The 18597-nt window shown below is 41.3% G+C and overlaps 1 protein-coding gene across 2 annotated transcripts in view; it reads right to left on the reverse strand.

The window, feature by feature from the left end:
• adamts16 (ADAM metallopeptidase with thrombospondin type 1 motif, 16) overlaps positions 1-18597 on the reverse strand; it is a 54441-nt gene that overhangs the window by 4098 nt on the left and 31746 nt on the right. For both annotated transcript variants that reach the window (XM_085802286.1, XM_085802285.1), the window contains 7 exons: positions 16869-17017; positions 15197-15369; positions 14940-15070; positions 14455-14578; positions 14004-14248; positions 13676-13811; positions 10450-10576 (listed from right to left, as the gene is read on the reverse strand). In XM_085802286.1, coding sequence (XP_085658412.1) covers positions 10450-10576; positions 13676-13811; positions 14004-14248; positions 14455-14578; positions 14940-15070; positions 15197-15369; positions 16869-17017 — 1085 coding nt within the window. The remainder of the gene's footprint in view (positions 1-10449; positions 10577-13675; positions 13812-14003; positions 14249-14454; positions 14579-14939; positions 15071-15196; positions 15370-16868; positions 17018-18597) is intronic.

An 18597-nucleotide genomic window follows, 5' to 3' on the forward strand; every position in this document is an offset into this window, starting at 1 on the left:
TAAGCCACCCCTCTGTTCTGCAGTGAGGCTGCGGTACTCCACAGCTAATTCTCCTTCAGATGTTATATGAATAGAAATCACTGTAAATCCTAAAACACACCGTCTGTCTGACAATACTGTAGCTTATTATAGCTATAGACTTAGTCAAATGATTTTAAACACCCTCATATATCTTATTATGTCTTTATATATCACTGACATCAGACGTAGTGGAGTGTTGCTTACTTGAGAGTTCAGACATTTGTTCATGGTTGACTGGCTTCAGAGCAAGTCAGAACAGCCAAAACACCAGGTTGTAATTTAAACCCTACTGCACAATTTATCCCCCCGCCCCATCTTACCTAAAGTTAGTCTCCTTATCACGGTTAAAACCAAACATCATCGCATTTTTTTTTTTCATAATTACCTCCATTTGTTCTGTGTTCTAACAAATATACTGCAGCTATGAAAACTTGGCAGTTTCAAGATACAGTGTTTACTAAGCACCCCACATTGACGCATCAAAGACGCATAATCCTCTGACCCCAATGTGCTCAGTTTAGGACAGTAGAGTTTATGTTACGGCTGTGATGTTTTTCCATCACAGCACCCTAGAATCTTATGTCTTCTATGTCGTCTAATCCCCGAGGTTCCTTTCTCCTCCTCAAAGCTTCACTGCATCCATCCCAAGTGACCCCAAACTGAAGGTGCAGGCAGCTCAATCCCTCATCACACACTCTGTCATCCTCTCCCTAACTTTACCCCCCCAGCCTCCAAAGATCTACCCCAAACGACGTCGAAAATGTGGCTGTCAGCGCACAGCCTTGTGTATATTAACAGTCTAAACTTTATTTGCAGTAATTTGGTGCATCACTTGCTTGGAATGTTGTATAAGGAGGATGAGAAGTGTATAGCTCTATGAATGCACTATCGAATCCAAATAAATATGGACGGAGAAATTACATCTGGTCTCACATATGTCATGGCTTGTCAGCGGGGAGATACACACTTGAGTATCATCAAAGGATTATTTGAGGGAGGCTGAGATGAATGTAAAGATGAACATTTCTATTCAGCTGTTTACTTAGTGATCAACACATACATGAAACACATTTGACATGGTGACATGATATTTGTTAGCATTTGGCAAGGAAATAGGAGGTAAACCTTCATGGAGTCATTAAATATGTAGACATCAAGCAAACAGCCTATTAACTCAAATCACAACACATTTTAGCTGAGACATATTTGGAAATATTACGCTTACACTGCATCATGCATTTTGTATTCTATATATAGTATATTTGAATGTGTTTCTTTGAGCATCACCAAAAATATTTCATCACTAAAAATGAACAGGATTTCTATGATGTGACAAACAAGCTTGTGGTTAGCTGATATCATGGATTTATTATGTAAGAACATTTAACAACTTGCCACAGTATGATATCATACTGGCACACTTTACAAAGTTTTATTCTGGCTCTCTTACACCACTTAGTTACATCTCGGATATCAGTTTTTGCACAGAAAATAAAATAAAGTCATCTGAGCCACAGTGGGCAAAAAGGCTGTAATGTAGTAGCCAATTAAAAGTGACACCTTAGAGCTTTGATAAAAACTGAAAGGCATTTCCTTGTACCACGGATTTGTCACCTCCGTGACCTCATAGGAATGGTCATTGGGATAATATAATGATTGATGCCATATCAAATTATAGACCACCTTGTGATCTTTGCCGTGGGCTGCGACCAGTGCGTGTTGTTGGAGGATGAGTAAGCATCATACCCTTTGGACAGAAGCACACGGCATCAGGTATCCTGTGGACAGAGTGTCAGATAGCCTCTGTGGTCTGAACGACGCTGTCTAGATGCTCACATGGGGCATTAAATAACCTCTGACCAGTGTTTATGGCTGCGTGTGTTTGTACTTTCACGTGTATATGTCAGCGTGTGGGTGTTTCTCTGCTTATATTAGTGTACGTCCGCACTGCGAGACAGAATGATATCATGCTCTAAATGAGAGCGGGCATCGGAAACCTTTTTCCATGATGTAATGCCTGCTCAGTCCAACTCGCTGGGTGCAGACACAGCAAAATGAAATAAGTGCAGGCCCTCAGAATAGTATGACCTGCAGAGATGGACTAATGACCACAGCAAACCAGTATAGCCCAGAATGCATGTTTTGTCTCATCTCACAGTTTATGCACAAAGGAAAACCTACTCACTATAAGTCAGCTATGCAATGAAAAACTCATCCAGATGCTTGGAGAAAAAAGGAAACATATGTACACACAATAAAACAATATGTTTTAGTTTAGGCCAACAAAAAGCTTCTATAATATGCCAGGTATTTACAAAGGTGCAACAGAAACCAGTTCTGGTTGTTTAAGCTATGAAACTGTACTCTAATGAAGTAGGAAGAAATTAACCTTTCATATGAAATTCAACGCACTGTTGCAAATAGCTGTAATCAGAGTGTAAAAGCATGGAAATGCAGCCTCGATGTTTAGATTCTAATCAATCGGAAATAGACTGATTACCTAATGTTATATAGTTTTCTTGTGTAACATGAGAACTCCGCTGCTTTTAATGTTTGCATTTGAATTTGTAGTCTGATCATTTATGTGGTTGGTAAGGCTGATGGATCTTGAACCCATTAAGAATTAATTGACACAATATAATTGCTGTAATGATGATAAAAGGCTCTGCTAACCGCTTTAAGAACTTTATGCCATAAATTCTTAAATAATTTAATAACATTACATTATTTGACTGACTGGCAAATATTATTTGAAAGGAGTTGTAATTTACTGAAAGATAATGTCATAACCAAGCAATAAATCAAAGTAATGCATTCGCCAGCTTAATAAATTCAGAACTCAAAATCTCAGAATTTGTTGCACATTACCGAATACGTAACATATAAATAGTGAGTAGCTTTTGCCAATACCTGATCTGTCCAATGCTCACACACACACACACACACACACAGGCACAGGCACAGGCACACACAGGCACGCTTAAACAACACCAGCTGCAGATAATGAAGGAGATAGGCCCAAGAGATGAGTGTAAACAGTTGTGAGATTACTTTACAGCCACTATTATCACTGCTTCCTCTACTCAGTGTAAACACACAAATACATTAGTGAATAAATGCTGATAGGGGTAGTGTGTGCGACTTTGTTAGTAGTAGTAGTGAGAGAGAGAGAGAGAGAGAGAGAGAGAGGGGTGGGGGCAGAGAAAAGAAAGCAAAGTGGAGAAAAATATCAGAGAAGTATGTTAGCATCTGTGATGAGCCCGACAGAGCAGGGGAGCCGCTGTGTTGGCGTGTGTGAGAGAGGGAGAATGTGAATTTGAACATATTTATAAATGACTTTTAAAAGATACAGACAGTCAGACAGACGGTGCGTATGTTTGTCATAAAGCCACAGCCCCACAAATCCCTGCTGAGAGATTGGAAGTGCTGCAACCAGAGCATAACTTAGATTGAATGACAGCTATCCTTGGCTGGCCGCTTGGTAGTATAAGAGTGTGTGTGTGTGTGTGTGTGTGTGTGTGTGTGTGTATGTGTGGTGGCAGGACAGGGTTGGGCAGGTCAGAGAAAAAAAGACGTCACATCAAAGCGTCCAGGCCATTAGGGTTGTGTTTACAGCCGAGCCTGAAGCCACCCAGGTAATGGACACTGCAGTGGAGGTCTGTCTGGCAAACCCAGCCTGCTGTTCCTCTAAACAGTGTGTGTGTATGTAGGGACGGAAAGGTCGCACAGACTGACCTCAGAGATTTCACCTATGCCTCTGTGTGCGAGGGAGAGACAGGGAGAGAAACCGAGACGGACAGTGAGACAGACAGACAGACAGACACTGACCTTATGGCTTTCACACAAGGGGCAAGACAGAAGGACCAAGGGGAAAGAAAGTGGTCTTCCCCCTTGGGAAAAAGAAGCATCTGTTGTATCTACAGTATCCTGAGAGATGAGGAAGCAGTTAAGTGCTGGCTGAAATCTGTGGAAATGAAAGAGTCACTGTCTTTGGCTACCAGATAATGACAGTGTGATCACACACACACTCTAAATGTCTAGATAAAGCTTGAATTGTTTGGTTTGTTGGCATACTATACCCACAGTGAGCAAGAGTTTCCTGATGTTCTCCTATAAGACTTCTTCTCTCCTGAAATGTTTACTTTGCTTTCTCCACCAGGATCCATTTACCAATAGGACCGTAATTCAATTTTCCACTGTAAGCGTGGCATCGAAACATAATACAGTACATGAATTTGGTGCACATACATGTACAAATACATTAATATGTCCATTTGTGTTATCTGATTTCTAGAAGGTATACATGACAAACATAGCTGAGACCATTCAGGAAGCCTTGTTTCAGTGTAAAACTGACATTTCCAAAGTGCATTAAATGGGTTTTTGAAGCTCTATAGGACATTTCTATAATGAAATACTCATTTTCAATTTTTTACCAGTGCTGTAATTAACTCTTACAGGAAGTCATAATGCTTTTTATTTTCACTCACTGTAACCCACTGGTTCCCAGACTTTTTCTGCCATGACCCATTTGGAGGCCCTGTGCATTTCATGCTCCCCCTTAATGAGTTAATTGATTGCATATTAAGCGACATAAATACATGGGAAACTAGCAACTAGCCTAAGACCAAATTTTCTTTGAATTCAACAACATGTTTCTTTTCATGCATGTTTCTCATTAGTTTCTGTTGAGTGAGTGAAATGCAAGTCAACCTCTTCCCAAACTGCCAAACATTTTTACAACCAAGTTTATTTGACAGTGAACTCCAGAGCAAGATTCGCTTCTTCATATTTTGGATTTAATGTGTTTGCTTCATGAGCTTCACTAGTTTTTCTCTTATCCCCCAAATACTGTCGTTTCGATTTCTGAAAAAAAAAATCCTGCTAACCTTGCAAGAATCAGAGTGCTCTTGTTTCTTCAATGTTCCAAATGAATCGGATTAACAGGCCATTTCAGCAGACTTGTGATTTACCACAGCAGTAGAGCACAGTTGGAACTAATAACATAAGCAATGACTCCATTCTGGAAATTAATGCAATACACAAGAGCAATTAAGTCTGTTCGTCTGACAGTTCAGGATCTCTGCTGTGAAAATACCCATTCACAAAACATGTAAATCTATGAATAAATACACTTACCACAATTTTGCAGCACATTTTACATTGTTTTCCCCAAACCTTTCTGTTATTTTTGTTAAGTCTTACCACATAATGTTAATATGACACTTTGTTTTAACAACTAAGCCATATCCATGACGACTGAGTAACTCCATCTGCAGAGGAAGGCCACAAGATGTGGCTGAAATCTTCAGAAACAACAAGTAATCTGGTTCTTATCAAGAGACTGTTTTGGTTACCATTCTGTAACTTACGACATATTTAACAGCACTTGTGTCATCTTAAGTCAGCGACAAAGCTTCCTAATATTCAAACCTTTTTCTTTAATGAGCTTTAATTCTACATAAGTAACTAAAACGGGAATTCCCGGAGTACAGGTCTGTATGTAGTCTTTAGGCGGAGTACAGCAGTAGCCATTCTAGCATAACATTTTGTGGATCCTTTATCCAAAGTTGCCTCAGAAGTGTGCAGACATTATTAGCCAGGGTGGGAGCAGTCATCTGTAATGCTGGCAGTGGTATGCTGTGCTCACAGTACCAGATTTTCTCGAATGTGACAGTGAAAACAAAGCGGAAATGACTGCATAACACACAACAAATTACTACACAGGATGACACAATGAACCACAAACATGCCATTATTATTTTAAATGTCTGACCCAACAAAGCTCCGGAGGGCATGGCAGCCTGTTCTCACAAATTTATATATATATTTTTCTGTCAGCACGATCACTACTTTATGTCAGTGAATATGAGACAACTCTGTGGTCGTCATGTAGATTTTTCCTAGGATACCTGTTCCAAAATGGAGACGGAGCAGGAGGGAAATATTCGTGCACTGACAATTCTATGCAGAGGAAAAATCCCCTTTTGAACAGCTGTTGGTTACTATAAAACATGAGATAAATGGTAACCTAACTGGGATTCCATGATTTCAGAGCTGATTACATAATATTGGTGCCCTGTAAATACTGGATCTCTGAGAAAATCTTATTGCTGCAGCAGGTTTTTTCAGCAGGTGGTGGGATTGTGGAACGGAGCTTAACAGGGGGATGACTTCATTATGCAAGAGGGGAGACACCAAAGGAAAACATTAAGAAAAAAAAAAGGATAAGGAGGTTGAATATGACTCCACTTTCTGCATGAGAGCTAATAGTTCCTTGTGATCTTAGACCTTTGACTGCATTGATTTCAGGGTGGGGTGCAGTATAGACACTTACTGTGAAGCTGTTTTGATGAGAGGGTGAGAAAATTTGGGTGGGAGGAAGCTTCGGACTAACTAGACGCCACCCACTGTTCCTCTCCTGCTTTGCCATGTCTTCTTCTGTGTGTGTGTGTGTGTGTGTGTGTGTGTGTGTGTTTGTGCAGAGCAGCTGATGCCCAATCATTCTACTATTGCCCACTACATGTATGCTGTAGATGTTGCATTATGTATTCTTACATATGCATCCATGCAAAGACAAAACTAGGTTGCAAACACAGCAGTACAGTAACTAAACCACAGAATCTAATTTTTCTGACACCTCAGCTAACCACTGTTGAAGGATCTTTGCTTTTCCTTTCTGACTGTCTGTATCCCTCTCCTGTTCCTCTCTATTTATTTTATTCCCTCACATTACAAACAACCGTCACACTATATTACATTTCAATAGTTTAGCAAACATCCTCATTCTGCAGAAAGTGGCCAAAATTCACGGCACTAATTTCCAGGAACAAAGATGAAACAAAGCGTTATTGTGCCTGTCTCTGGCATGGCCTTCTAATATCGGATAACAAGAGTTCTTAAAGCATTTTAAGTGGCTTGGCTTGGCCACAATATAACAAAACGCGAGGGACAAAGTCACATTTTGACTCCCAACACATGCGGCACTGACTGAGATGAGGTCAGTGTCTCAGCCAAACCCTCCTCTACTCAAAAATCAAGACACAACTTGTCATCAGTGTCCACTTCTTCTGCAAAAACCTTGGCTGATATTTCAGACCATTACTAATAGTATACATGGGAATACTCAGAATAGACTCACAGAGGAATTGACGCTTCAACAGCAGCTGTCAAACGCCCCCAGATAAATGCTCTTGTTATTCCTTGAGAGACAGGCATCTGCTATTCTCTGTAAAGAAGGTGTTTTATCCGTGCTGAGGCTCCCAGTTGTACACCTACTGCACGTTTGTCCTCTAAATTCACTTTCAAAGATTTGTGAGGTGTGTGTTTTTGCGTGTTGAGAATTCCCCCTATTTGGTTAGTGGTTGTCCATAATCACTAGGAAAAAGTGAATGGTCAAGGTAGTTTTGAGTGGATGCCGTTTGGTGTTGAGTCATTTTCGTGATGTTTTGACACTGCTTTGTGTCTAAACATCTGCAGCCAGTGAAACACAATAGCACAGAGGAAGTGATAAACAATTAACAGGGGTAATTAATTTTATTATTTCAAACAAAGTGTGAGATAATTGAGTGTTGGCTACACCACTTTCTTGAATGTTGATTGTCCATTTATAGCTTAGCAACTGTAACTAGCCACAACAGGCCTGTAAATATAAACTTAAGATTTCTTCACACGATGAAGCTGCACGGAGCTGTAAAGATTTCAGACGTCTTTTTCTTGTCTTTCCAAAGCAAAAACGTAAACTGGTGCAACCCATGCTGGCCTGCTCTTTATTAGACATGGAGACATACTCCTGCAACATCGGCCAAACTCATTGTCAAAAATAGTATGTTTTCTACATTGATTATCAGCTAATGAGAATACAGGGTTTTTGGCTGGTGCAATCAGCTTTAGCCTCATAATCATTTGGACAACACGATGCATGCAGCATTTTACAGTCTTTTTCTTGCTTTTAAATGCGTCAGACCGAAACGTTAATAAAAGTCAGCAAAAGTCAAGTGTTACACACTTTTCATGTTCACCTCTGTCTGAAATCAAGATCCCATTGTTTCGAAATTACAAAGAATTTCGAGTAGCAAATCTGCCAAAGTTATCGTTGTGAACTGCAAACGGGCTGAGCCAGAAAGCTTGATAGGCGTAGCGACAGTAACTAAAGGAGGGCAGGGGTTAGTTTTTTCCTATCAGTGTATTCCACAGGAATTTTGGACAATAAGAAACTGTTGGGAAGGCCTCTCTATCAGGCTTAGCTTGTCTGTTGCAATCGGTGGCCATAAGAGAGGTAACCCAGTATACTGGCGACCTCCTTCTTTTGTACGAGGTATGTAGGCCCAAGAGATCCTGTTCGCGTGATGTCTTGGAAATTATTACTCCAAGTGCACTTGCAGAAAATGCACTCAGGGGAAGTAATACCTTAGCAGCAACAGCTGTTGTAGGGATGACACACAGCATCAGCCACTGTGCTGATATAATGGGTATTCTGTGGCTAATAATCAGCTGAAAATGCGATACAACCTATTACACATTCTGTATAATATGCTTCAACCAGTCAACCAACAATTGATCTCTTTTGTACTGTTGTGTAAATATCGTTCCATGCCCTGCACATGCACATCTGGCTTGATAAAACCCCCATTTTCAACCTTATCATCAGCTAAATCTCAAGTTACCCCCTCATTAAAACAAATGTTGTCCCAGGAGCGCCTTTCACTGATTTGCTTTCTGGCCAGCATTTTACCCTTCATGACAATGTCCAGAGCAGCACAGACAAGGGAGGGACATTCCCCTGTGTGTGTCTCTATGTAGTGTGTTCATACATGTCCTGACTGTCAGTTGGTGCACCACTCCCTATGATGTCCGCAGCATAGGACCACGTTGACTGATCTTTGATCCTCTGCCCTGGCCCTTTGTGTCAGGGGTATAGACAGTGACCGAACCGAGTGAGCCGAGCCAAAATCCCATGGAACCACACCCTGAAACCGCAGAATCATTAGCGGGCCCTGCTCCCACTCTCGCTCTGTCAAGTATTGTCATTCATCATGCAAAATGTGTTAGCGCCACTCTTAGTGACAGCAGTGGCATTATACATCACTGAGAAAAGCCCTCTTGTGCCACAGCATCCTGGAAGGGAACCTCAACCTACGTATGACGTTTCCTACTTTGTTTCCCAACTGTAAATTATTCTTGAGCTTGTTTCTGGTGCACCCATGCGGGACGATATTTTCTGATAATCACCAGAGTTTGGAAGTGGACCAACATGTCTCACCAAATAAACTTGCAGTGCATTTTGTACACAGCAGCGCTTCTTTAACCACACATCTTAAACTAAAAGGTCCTTAGTGGGTTTTGATAGAGCCAGGGAACTAACATTTTGCTGTGCGCTGGGGTCCCACAGTGATGATACATGTGAAAAGATTTACAAGGCCTTGGCCTGCTGTATTAAATAAACACAGAAGCTAACTGTTTCTGACATTTGGTGAGGTATCATTCTGAGCTGGATGAAGGCGCGAACAGAATATCCAGTGGAACTTCCCCTGTCTTCCCCGTGTCTCTCACGCATGTTTTGGCCAAAAGTTATTTTTCATTACAAGAGAGGAAAATGCCGTCATGGTGGAACAGGTGCTTTACTGGGCCGGGAAAGGGTGGAGAATAAAGTCAGTGCTGCCTGACACCCTTCATTCACTTTATTATGAGGAGATAGTGTGGGAAGTTTGGAAGAGGTGACTCAACCATTAAACAGCTCTTTTCGACACTGCGTGCAGAGCAGATGTGTAGGTGTTGTAGACCAAGAACACATGACAAGCGGAGGGAGGGTAAAGGAAGGTGAAAGGGACAGAAGGTGGGTAGACACAAAACAAAACAAAACAAAACAAAACAAAACAAAACAGAAAGGGACAAGAATATTATAAGACAAAACAGTGAGCGTACCTGATGAGCTTGTGCAACTACATCAACCTATCTGGCTGATGGCCCCTAAACCATCTGTCTCCTCAAGTTCCTGACATGAACATGCATGTACAGAATGTTGAGCTGTGACAGCCAACAATGTTTCTGGCTGTCACATAGCCTACAGGACGCTTTATGGCCCTTCCAGGGGAAAGTCGATTGAAGAACTGAATAACTGACATATCCTGAGGTTGAGAAGTCTACAAAGGACCAAATATTCAGTCTTTTTTCCATCCAAAGGTATGTATCAGGAAAATATGAGGAAATGTCTGCACACTTCAAATGGTTTTTAATGATGTCCAGAGTCAGAGCCAGTTAAAAATAGAGTGTAGATATATTTATGGGGTCATTCATAAAGTTTTCAAGCCACTAATTATGAATTATGAATCTATGATAAAATGAAATGACAGTGATTGCATACAACTACCGAACATTACTACTATCATAGCACACACAACAATGACATAAAAGAGCACTGGGTCTGACCTGGAAGGACATGGTTGGGTGTTGCACGGCATCAGTCCAGTAGCTGGTCTCGATCTGGGATTGCAGTAGGACGTGTTCACCTGCACTCTCAAGTCTTTGTAACATGCAGACTTGGTATTCATCTGGCCTGTGAGGGATACATATAAATAATTCAGACAAATAATCATAAAAGGAGAATATAATTTTCATTTTGAGTTACAGTTTATTCCTAACTGCCAGTTTGCTACAATAAAATATCAGCAGTAAAACAAAACTACAAGCTCATATTATTTACTGAGCTGGATTAAATAGTTATGATGATATGAGATATCATTGGAAAAGATGGTAAAATAAAAAAAGAAGAAGAAAAAAAAACATCAGTTTACTACGAAGGAGTATTAGGGCCAGCCAAAAAAAAAAAAAACAGCCAAAAAAAAAAAAAAACAGCCAAAAAAAAAAAAGCCAGGCAAAACAAAAACAAAAAACTGCAGGCTTGACCACGTACCACAACAAAGCGACAAGCGACTGACTGCTCCATGACAGCAGCAGAGTGACAGACAGGCTCTTGTAGTAGTATTTGTAAATACTACAAATACTATAATAATGTAATATTTGTAAATACTACAAATACTATAATAATGTAATATTTGTAAATACTACAAATACTACAGGAGAGGAGGAGAGGAGATAGGCCTATCCTGTATAGTATTTGTATTTGTAAATACTACAGGAGGAGGCAGAGACCTAGATCGCGGTGGTCTAGTCACGGAGGTGTCTCCAGTCACGTTTAGTCACGCTCAACGTTAGCTCATATAACGTCTCTATGTAACTTATAAATGATTGTGTGTGTGTGTTTGTTTTTTTTGAGGGGGGGGGGCAGCCATAGATATGGGGGGCAGCAATGAAGAACATGCATTGCTGATTGCTGTACGTTAGCAGCAGGGGTTGGACACGGAAGTGATTCGTGTGCCGATTCTGAAGTAGGCCTACCGCTTAAAGCAGAAGTAAGTGATATATTTGTGTTAATATAAGTCTTAAATAGTTATATCTTCCGACAGCAATCACTTACATAGAGTGTTTGGACTGAAACACGGGTCTCTCAGTCCCTCTGCTCTGCTCTGAGCTGAGGAGAAAACATTTATCGTATCCTACAGTTTTTATCCAATGAGGAGAGAGAACGGCATGCAGGGCTGTGTGTGCAGCCAAGGGACGCCGTGAATGTGGTGACGTAGGGACGAGGACTGTTATGGTGCGTTCAAGGAAACTCGTATTTTTCCGACCGTGAAGTCGTACCAGTTCGATCTGGTACGAGTTCACCGGTTGGAAGTTACGAGTGGCCGTTATAGTGACTTTCACCGGTAAAACAGGTCGGAAAAACACGAGTGGGTTGCCTGAAACGCTACAAAGTCGTAAGTTGTGACTTGAAGCTGTAATTTACGATTTCAAAAGCCTGCCTGGAACGCAGCATTAGCGAAAACGACCGGACCACTTACTTCTGCTTTAAGTTTTCTTGTTTTCATTGTCATACTCCGGCATTGAGTCAAAGTTAATCGGCTTTATTGTTCACTTTTATGGCGCTGCAGAGTTTGGCAGCCTGTCTGTCACTCTGCTGCTGTCATTGAGCCGACAGTCGCTTGTCGCTTTGTTGTGGTACGTGGTCAAGCCTCTGCATTTTTTTTTTTTGCCTGGCTTTTTTTTTTCTTGTGCCGGATTTTTTTTTTTTTTTTTTACTTGACTTTTTTCTTTTCTTGTGCCGGATTATTATTTTTTTGCTTACTTTTTTCCCTTGCGCTGGATTTTTTTTTTTTTTTGGCTGTTTTTTTTTTTTTTTTGGCTGGCCCAAATACTCCTTCGTAGGTTTACTGATCTTGAATGTTCATTCTTATTTGTCAAGACATACCTGCAAAAAAACCTCTTCTTTTATTGTATAATTTTGCACATGTTCAAAATGAATATTTAATTATGTTTCTGGAAGGAATGAAAACATTTAATTTCTTTAGTTCATCATTTACTTACTAATGAAATTCTGTGACTTTTGTGTTACTGAATTTGTGAAGCACCAAGACAGGTCTGACTGTGTTTATTGATTTCTTTGAAACTTGAATCCCAGGTTCACAGATCTCCCTGTTGGAATTTGGCTTAAGGCAAGGTCAATCTGCACATCTCAGCTCTTACAGCTCAGTTAGTCAGTCACACTCTTTAATAAAGCAAACGACCCCCAACCCATCACGACCTACAATCAGGGCACAAAGAGGTGGAGGTGGTTAGGGAGGACCACAACAGACCAGGGTGGGGAACTTTGACCTGCAGGGTCAATTGACAGGAACTCTACACTGGGGGCTTTGTTCACACTCATGAAGCCAAGCAAGTGCACACACAAACACACATACAAACTCACAAAGGTAGGTGTGTATGGGTAAACACACCCGAGCTCACTCACACACACACACACACACACACACACACACACACACACACACACACACACACACACACACACACACACACACACACACACACACACACACACACACACACACACACACACACACACACACACACACACACACACACCTTTATCTCCTGACCTCTGCCCACAAATCACCATGCCAGGGACGGCTCATGTCATTACAGCAGTATTGGCATGTGTTTGTGTGTGTGTGTGTGTGTGCTAGTGTAATACTAGGCCACTGGTCAAAGCTGTGCATGTGTGTGCATGCTTGCTTTTAGCCTACCTGTGTCGTTGCATGTGTGTGTGTGTGTGTGTGTGTGTGTGTGTGTGTGTGTGTAATAGCAGGTCTCCAGTAGAACAAGAAGAGGTCCCACCAGTCCAAAACAAGAGCTCCTAATGTCCCCTCACTAATGATGGGAAGACTCTTCTCTCTCCATTTAACCTGCAGCTAAAAGCCTTATTATAGATCAGAGAGCTCAGACTGGGCCCTGGATGTTCCTCCATTGATCTACAAACTGCCCTCTTAATCTGTGGGTTGACCCAGATCACTTGAAAAGAGGCGATTTGTCCTTTTTCATCAATGCAATAGACCTGCACTTGGCTCAAAAAAACACAAAAAATAGTGAGCAGAGTTGCCTAAAGTCTGCTATGAGAGGGAAGATAAAAAATCACTATATTTCACTTTGAATATGTCTATCACTGTAGTTTGGAAAAAAAGCATATTATGATCTAATGTGCAGTGTAATATGATAATGCTACTGAAAAATACTGTTTGGCAGTCATGTTTGGACATACCTCCAGCACAAGTTGCTGAGCACTGGGAGCGTATGATGGCCCATGTGTAATTGTGTTTGATGTGATTCTTCTTCTCATCAGATTTCTTCAGAGTATATTCCCAACGTACTCCTGGGTTCCAGCCCTGCAATAGTATCTACAGGACAAAGAATATGATATGAATGATGAGATGAAATAGTGCACAAGAGATGTTAAACTTGCAGGAAGGGAGGCAGGCTCATAACAATGATGTCACAAAGAAAGTCAAAAATCAAAAGAAGGGTGGAGGTCCTCTACAGTGATAAAGCATTGGTTGAATAAATAATGTTTGTGTCCACTGATCCCTCACCTCTATGACCAGGGTCTCATTGGTGGGGCCAGTTGATAATAGGCTCTCTGGTCTGTTATAGGGTCTCTTGTATTCAAAAATGGCTCCGGCGATGGGGTGTCGGCCTGGCCAGTCAACCGTCCAGTGTCCGTTCAGGTAGTAGCGTCTCTGGGCGTCTCTGACAGCCAGGTAAGTGCTCGATGTATTCAACTCCATCACACGGATACTTCGAGCCCCTGCTGGGATGGTTACCACCCCATAATACTCTGAGAAAGACAAGACAATATTTCAAACAATCACGGAAAAGATGTAAAATACACACATGCACACAAAAATTACATTTCAATAACATGAACTGTGACAAGAAATCAAAGAGAGCAGTCTTGTGAAATGAGAAAAGATACAGAAAAAAAAAAGTTTCAGTATCTGGTATGGCCATAGCCAATAATCAGTTGAATTGATTACTACATACGGTTAGTATAATGCTGCTTGGTGTACTGTCCTTTGTAGATCTTGCAGGTGGAGTTGTCTCCTTTACACACCCCACAACCGTCAGGCACAGCTGTGGAGCCCAGCACACGGTCACAGCCCACTCTCTGTGGGAGAAAAACATCATTGCTTTTGACAAAAAAGTACATTTTGAACATAAAATGCAACTTTACATCATACAATGTCATAAATTACAACAGCTGAAAGCTACCATCACTCATCTCTTATGCGATGACAGGTCAGCCTTTTCTTTTTCATTACATCTGAAGTACTTGTGAAATAGCACAAGGGTGTCTATTGATGTTCTCCTCTGCTAAACCCCTCCGCAAAATTTATAGCTCAACCTTAGAGATCCCACATATGATATCATCTTTAAAAAAAAACAAAAAAACGCTAACTCTGCACGCTTCCTCATTCTTCAAAACAACCATGTTACAGTCTCACTGCTTGTCTGTTTTGAAGTATTACCTCACACAGTCCATCAATACAGACGTTGGAGCTGTCCTGAGAGCAAAGCGTCCCATCCTTAACTTTGCTGGCCAAGGCAAAGAAGAAATCATAACCTTCAGCAAAGCAGTACAGCTTGCATACATCTTGATCTGGAAGAAAAAGAAAAGAACCACAGGGGCCAGAGGCAACAAGAAAATGCTTTAGTACCATGACATGTTGAGTTACACTTTTTGTCATTTCAAATAGTTGTGAAAAGAATTAAAAGATTATCTCACCATCCACTCTCGTATATGGTCTCCAGGTGTAGTACCATCCTCTGAACTGTTTGCTGTTGAATTCAGCACACTGTTGTGCTCTGTAGTCGATGGTGTTGGGGGGACAATCTTCAGTGTTACAAAGCTTGTAGGACCTGGAGGAGCCCTCACAGAACTTCCCTCCGTATGCAGGCCTGCAGAGAGGAGCACATGTATTATTTGTTCTTATTCATTTCAATATTAAGTGTCAAATTCCTGTATTTGTAATAGTCTGACTTCAGAGTGAGCTGGCTGATGGATGTGAGTATACGCCATCCCCATGTGTGGGTGTCTCTTTTTGAAGGCTTCTCCTGTCACAGGTGTATAACTCCAGGCTATGTTGCTTTGAATCCCTTCAATGGGACAATTACACTCTCTGTAAGCTCTCCAATCACATTGTCACTTATCTCTTTCTCCCTCTCACATCCTCCCCCTCTGTATCTTTACATTTCATCTTCCGCTTTAAAAAAACATCCCTACTCTGTCCTCTCTTCTACCCCCTCTCCATCCCCCATTCCTCTCTCTCCTCTGCCTCTCTTTCCGTCTCTTCCTTTCCCTCCACCACCATCATTCCTCCCCCCATCCTTTAGTCTTTCTCCACATCACTCTCTGTTTAATTTAGCCCACCACTTGTCAGAATCTTGGCATGACATGATAAAGAGGAGGCCCCGGCATTTAGGACAGGGCCCCCCGACTGACGGGCAGTGCAAATAATCCTGAGTGACTGATGAGTAAGGAGCTAAGTGAGCAGATAAGTGAGGAAGCGACAGACCCATGTGAGGGGTCTTCACTATTTTAATCACGTGTCTTAATATACTGGTGGCCTTGAGTTGAGTAATCACAAACAGGCACAGACTGTCCCTGTACCAAAGTGTCTCTCCATTAATCCTCTTGTGTACGCATATTTACCTTTGCACACATATTTAGTGTATAACTGTCTGCTTACATTTACCAAGAAAAACCAACATTTGTCACAGGGCTAGAAATATTTTACCACAAGTTAAAAGATACAAATATAATGGAATAAATGAATTGGAATTGGACAGAACTATTTCTTAGCTAACAACCTACAAAATTATGAGACGTTATTGTGCTAAGAAAAAGTCATTGGAGGGAAGCTACTTTGAAAACTATCGTTGTAAGGTACCAATTACCTCACTAATTGACAAATGATGTGGTACAAAACTGATATAAACTCATAAAAAAAAGTCACATGAGAGTTTTGTTCCCAAAAAAATCCCCACTATAAATGCAAAAGTGAAATGAATGCCAGTTTTGGTTTTGTAAACAATAAGTGCTTAAGTTTGGCTGTGATGATTCTTCCTCAGGCTCCTCAGGAGATTCAGGAGGTTGATCCATGATGACTGTTGTGAGTACTGAGCAGCGGCTGCCCTTGGCTTTTGCACGCGCACTACACAAAGGTCAAGTGTGTTGTGGTGGCTGCCTGACAAATGCATTGCCTGAGCATGCCTCCTGCCTCCCTTTCCATACTAAACACATACAGACACGACAATGGTATTTATATTCTCAAGAAAGCAGAATGTTAACCTTCTTTTCATTGCTGATGTTTACATTTTGCACTATTGTCACTTTAGCTAAAATAAACCGTTGTGCCCATTTGTTGTTAGGGCCTGTTTATTCAGTGTTTCTGTACCTGGGGTTGTTGCACTGCCTCTCCCGATAGGTGACTCCACTCTCACAGCTTCGAGAGCAGGCAGACCAGGACGACCACTCGGACCACTGGCCATGCTGAGGCCTCGGGCCCTCGTCGCCCTGTTTCACACACTGGCCTCTACGACACCACTGAAGACAGAGAGAGGAATTATGGGTGAGATAGAGGCAGGCAGGAGAAGGGAGGCATACACAAACAAAGAGCAAAATGTTTCACATTTTCTACAACACGCAGACTTTCCCTGCCCTTTATCTTCTGTATGACGACTGCCTGTCAAACCATGAGGCCTGTAAGAAGCAGCTTCCAGGATTAACGGCTGTCAAAAAGGTTGTGGTCCAGTTGTGGTTATATGCTCATAATCTCTCAGTGAAACTGAGTCTTTGGACCGTCCCTAGCTTGAGCTGTCATCAGCTAGAATTAACAGAGGTAAGTCAAACACAACTGCAAAGTGGAAAAAACTGTCTCATACCTGACAAGGATATTCTCCTAAAATAATACAGTGTCATATTTGCATTTTGTGTTGCCCTATGTTGTCTTTCACTTTTCACCTCATTTCAATTGTCATTCTTTTTAAAAGCAGTAAAAGTAAAAAAACAAAACAAAACAAAAAAAACTACAAAAACATGAAACAGGTTGAAACACACTCTTGGCAACAATGCACAAATCAACACTGTAATGTTTCTTCAGTCTTCACTGCTGAAAAACACAGTTTTGCAACAAGCAAATTGCAACAATTTTAGTTTTCGAAACAAAAGAATAAACATCTGCCAAGGGACTGAGATAATTTAACTGCAAATCAACTATAGGGGTGTGGTATCAGACTTTTTGTGAATTGTTTATTAGTTTTTATATCTGGTTTCTACTTTATTTTTTGAAAGAAGTGAACCAGGTCAAGCAGATTTTGTAAATACGTTTTTTTCTCCTACATTTTCCCTATGTTATGGGTGCATAATCTGGTTGCTGCAAACTTCTACTGGGAGAATACGCAGGGGACCAGGACCAGCCTGACCAAGCGACGTTCCACCCATGAACACAACCAAGTGCGTTCCATGAGATAACCAGGCCAGGCAGAGGAGAAATCTCAAATTATATGGAAGGTTATGTGACTAGAATTGTCTAAACAGATGATGTAGATGAAATGATGGAGGAGCTGAAGGACATGTCTCATACCACTGACTCAAGTTATTTACTGTATGTGCTTCAAAATGGCTGATTCATGGACCAACAACAGCTAATCACGTGTCACAAAATGAGCAGTGCTGCTCTAAAAGTCCCTTAATGTAACGTGAGAATACTTTGCAAGATCTAAACTCTCTTAAAGCAACATTATGTCACAAGCTGTTTCCTGGCACAACACTGAACTGGATTTGTCCATGTCAAGATGACATCAGTCACAATATACTCAACTGCTCGCCTTGGAGTGATCTCAGTAACCTACTCACACACCCACACACACATGAGTATTGATAGCGGGCATATGCTCAGCTGTTCTTGATCTCACTGTGTGTTCGTGCCTGCACACGATACCACAGACACATACACTTGCACACACATACACACACACACCCCTCCAACTAATCTCATGGTCCTTGACTACGAGGTAGAACAGCTGATTTCCCCTCAGTTTTCCCCCTGCGGCTGAGTGCCACAGATTCCTAAGTGAGCCTGTCATTGTTTGTGTTCAGTTAATTGTCCCGTGGAGAGAGAGAGG

The sequence above is a fragment of the Trachurus japonicus genome, chromosome 16 (assembly GCF_045865225.1).
Source record: "Trachurus japonicus isolate A0001 chromosome 16, Traja_1.0".
Classification (NCBI taxonomy): Eukaryota; Metazoa; Chordata; class Actinopteri; order Carangiformes; family Carangidae; genus Trachurus; species Trachurus japonicus.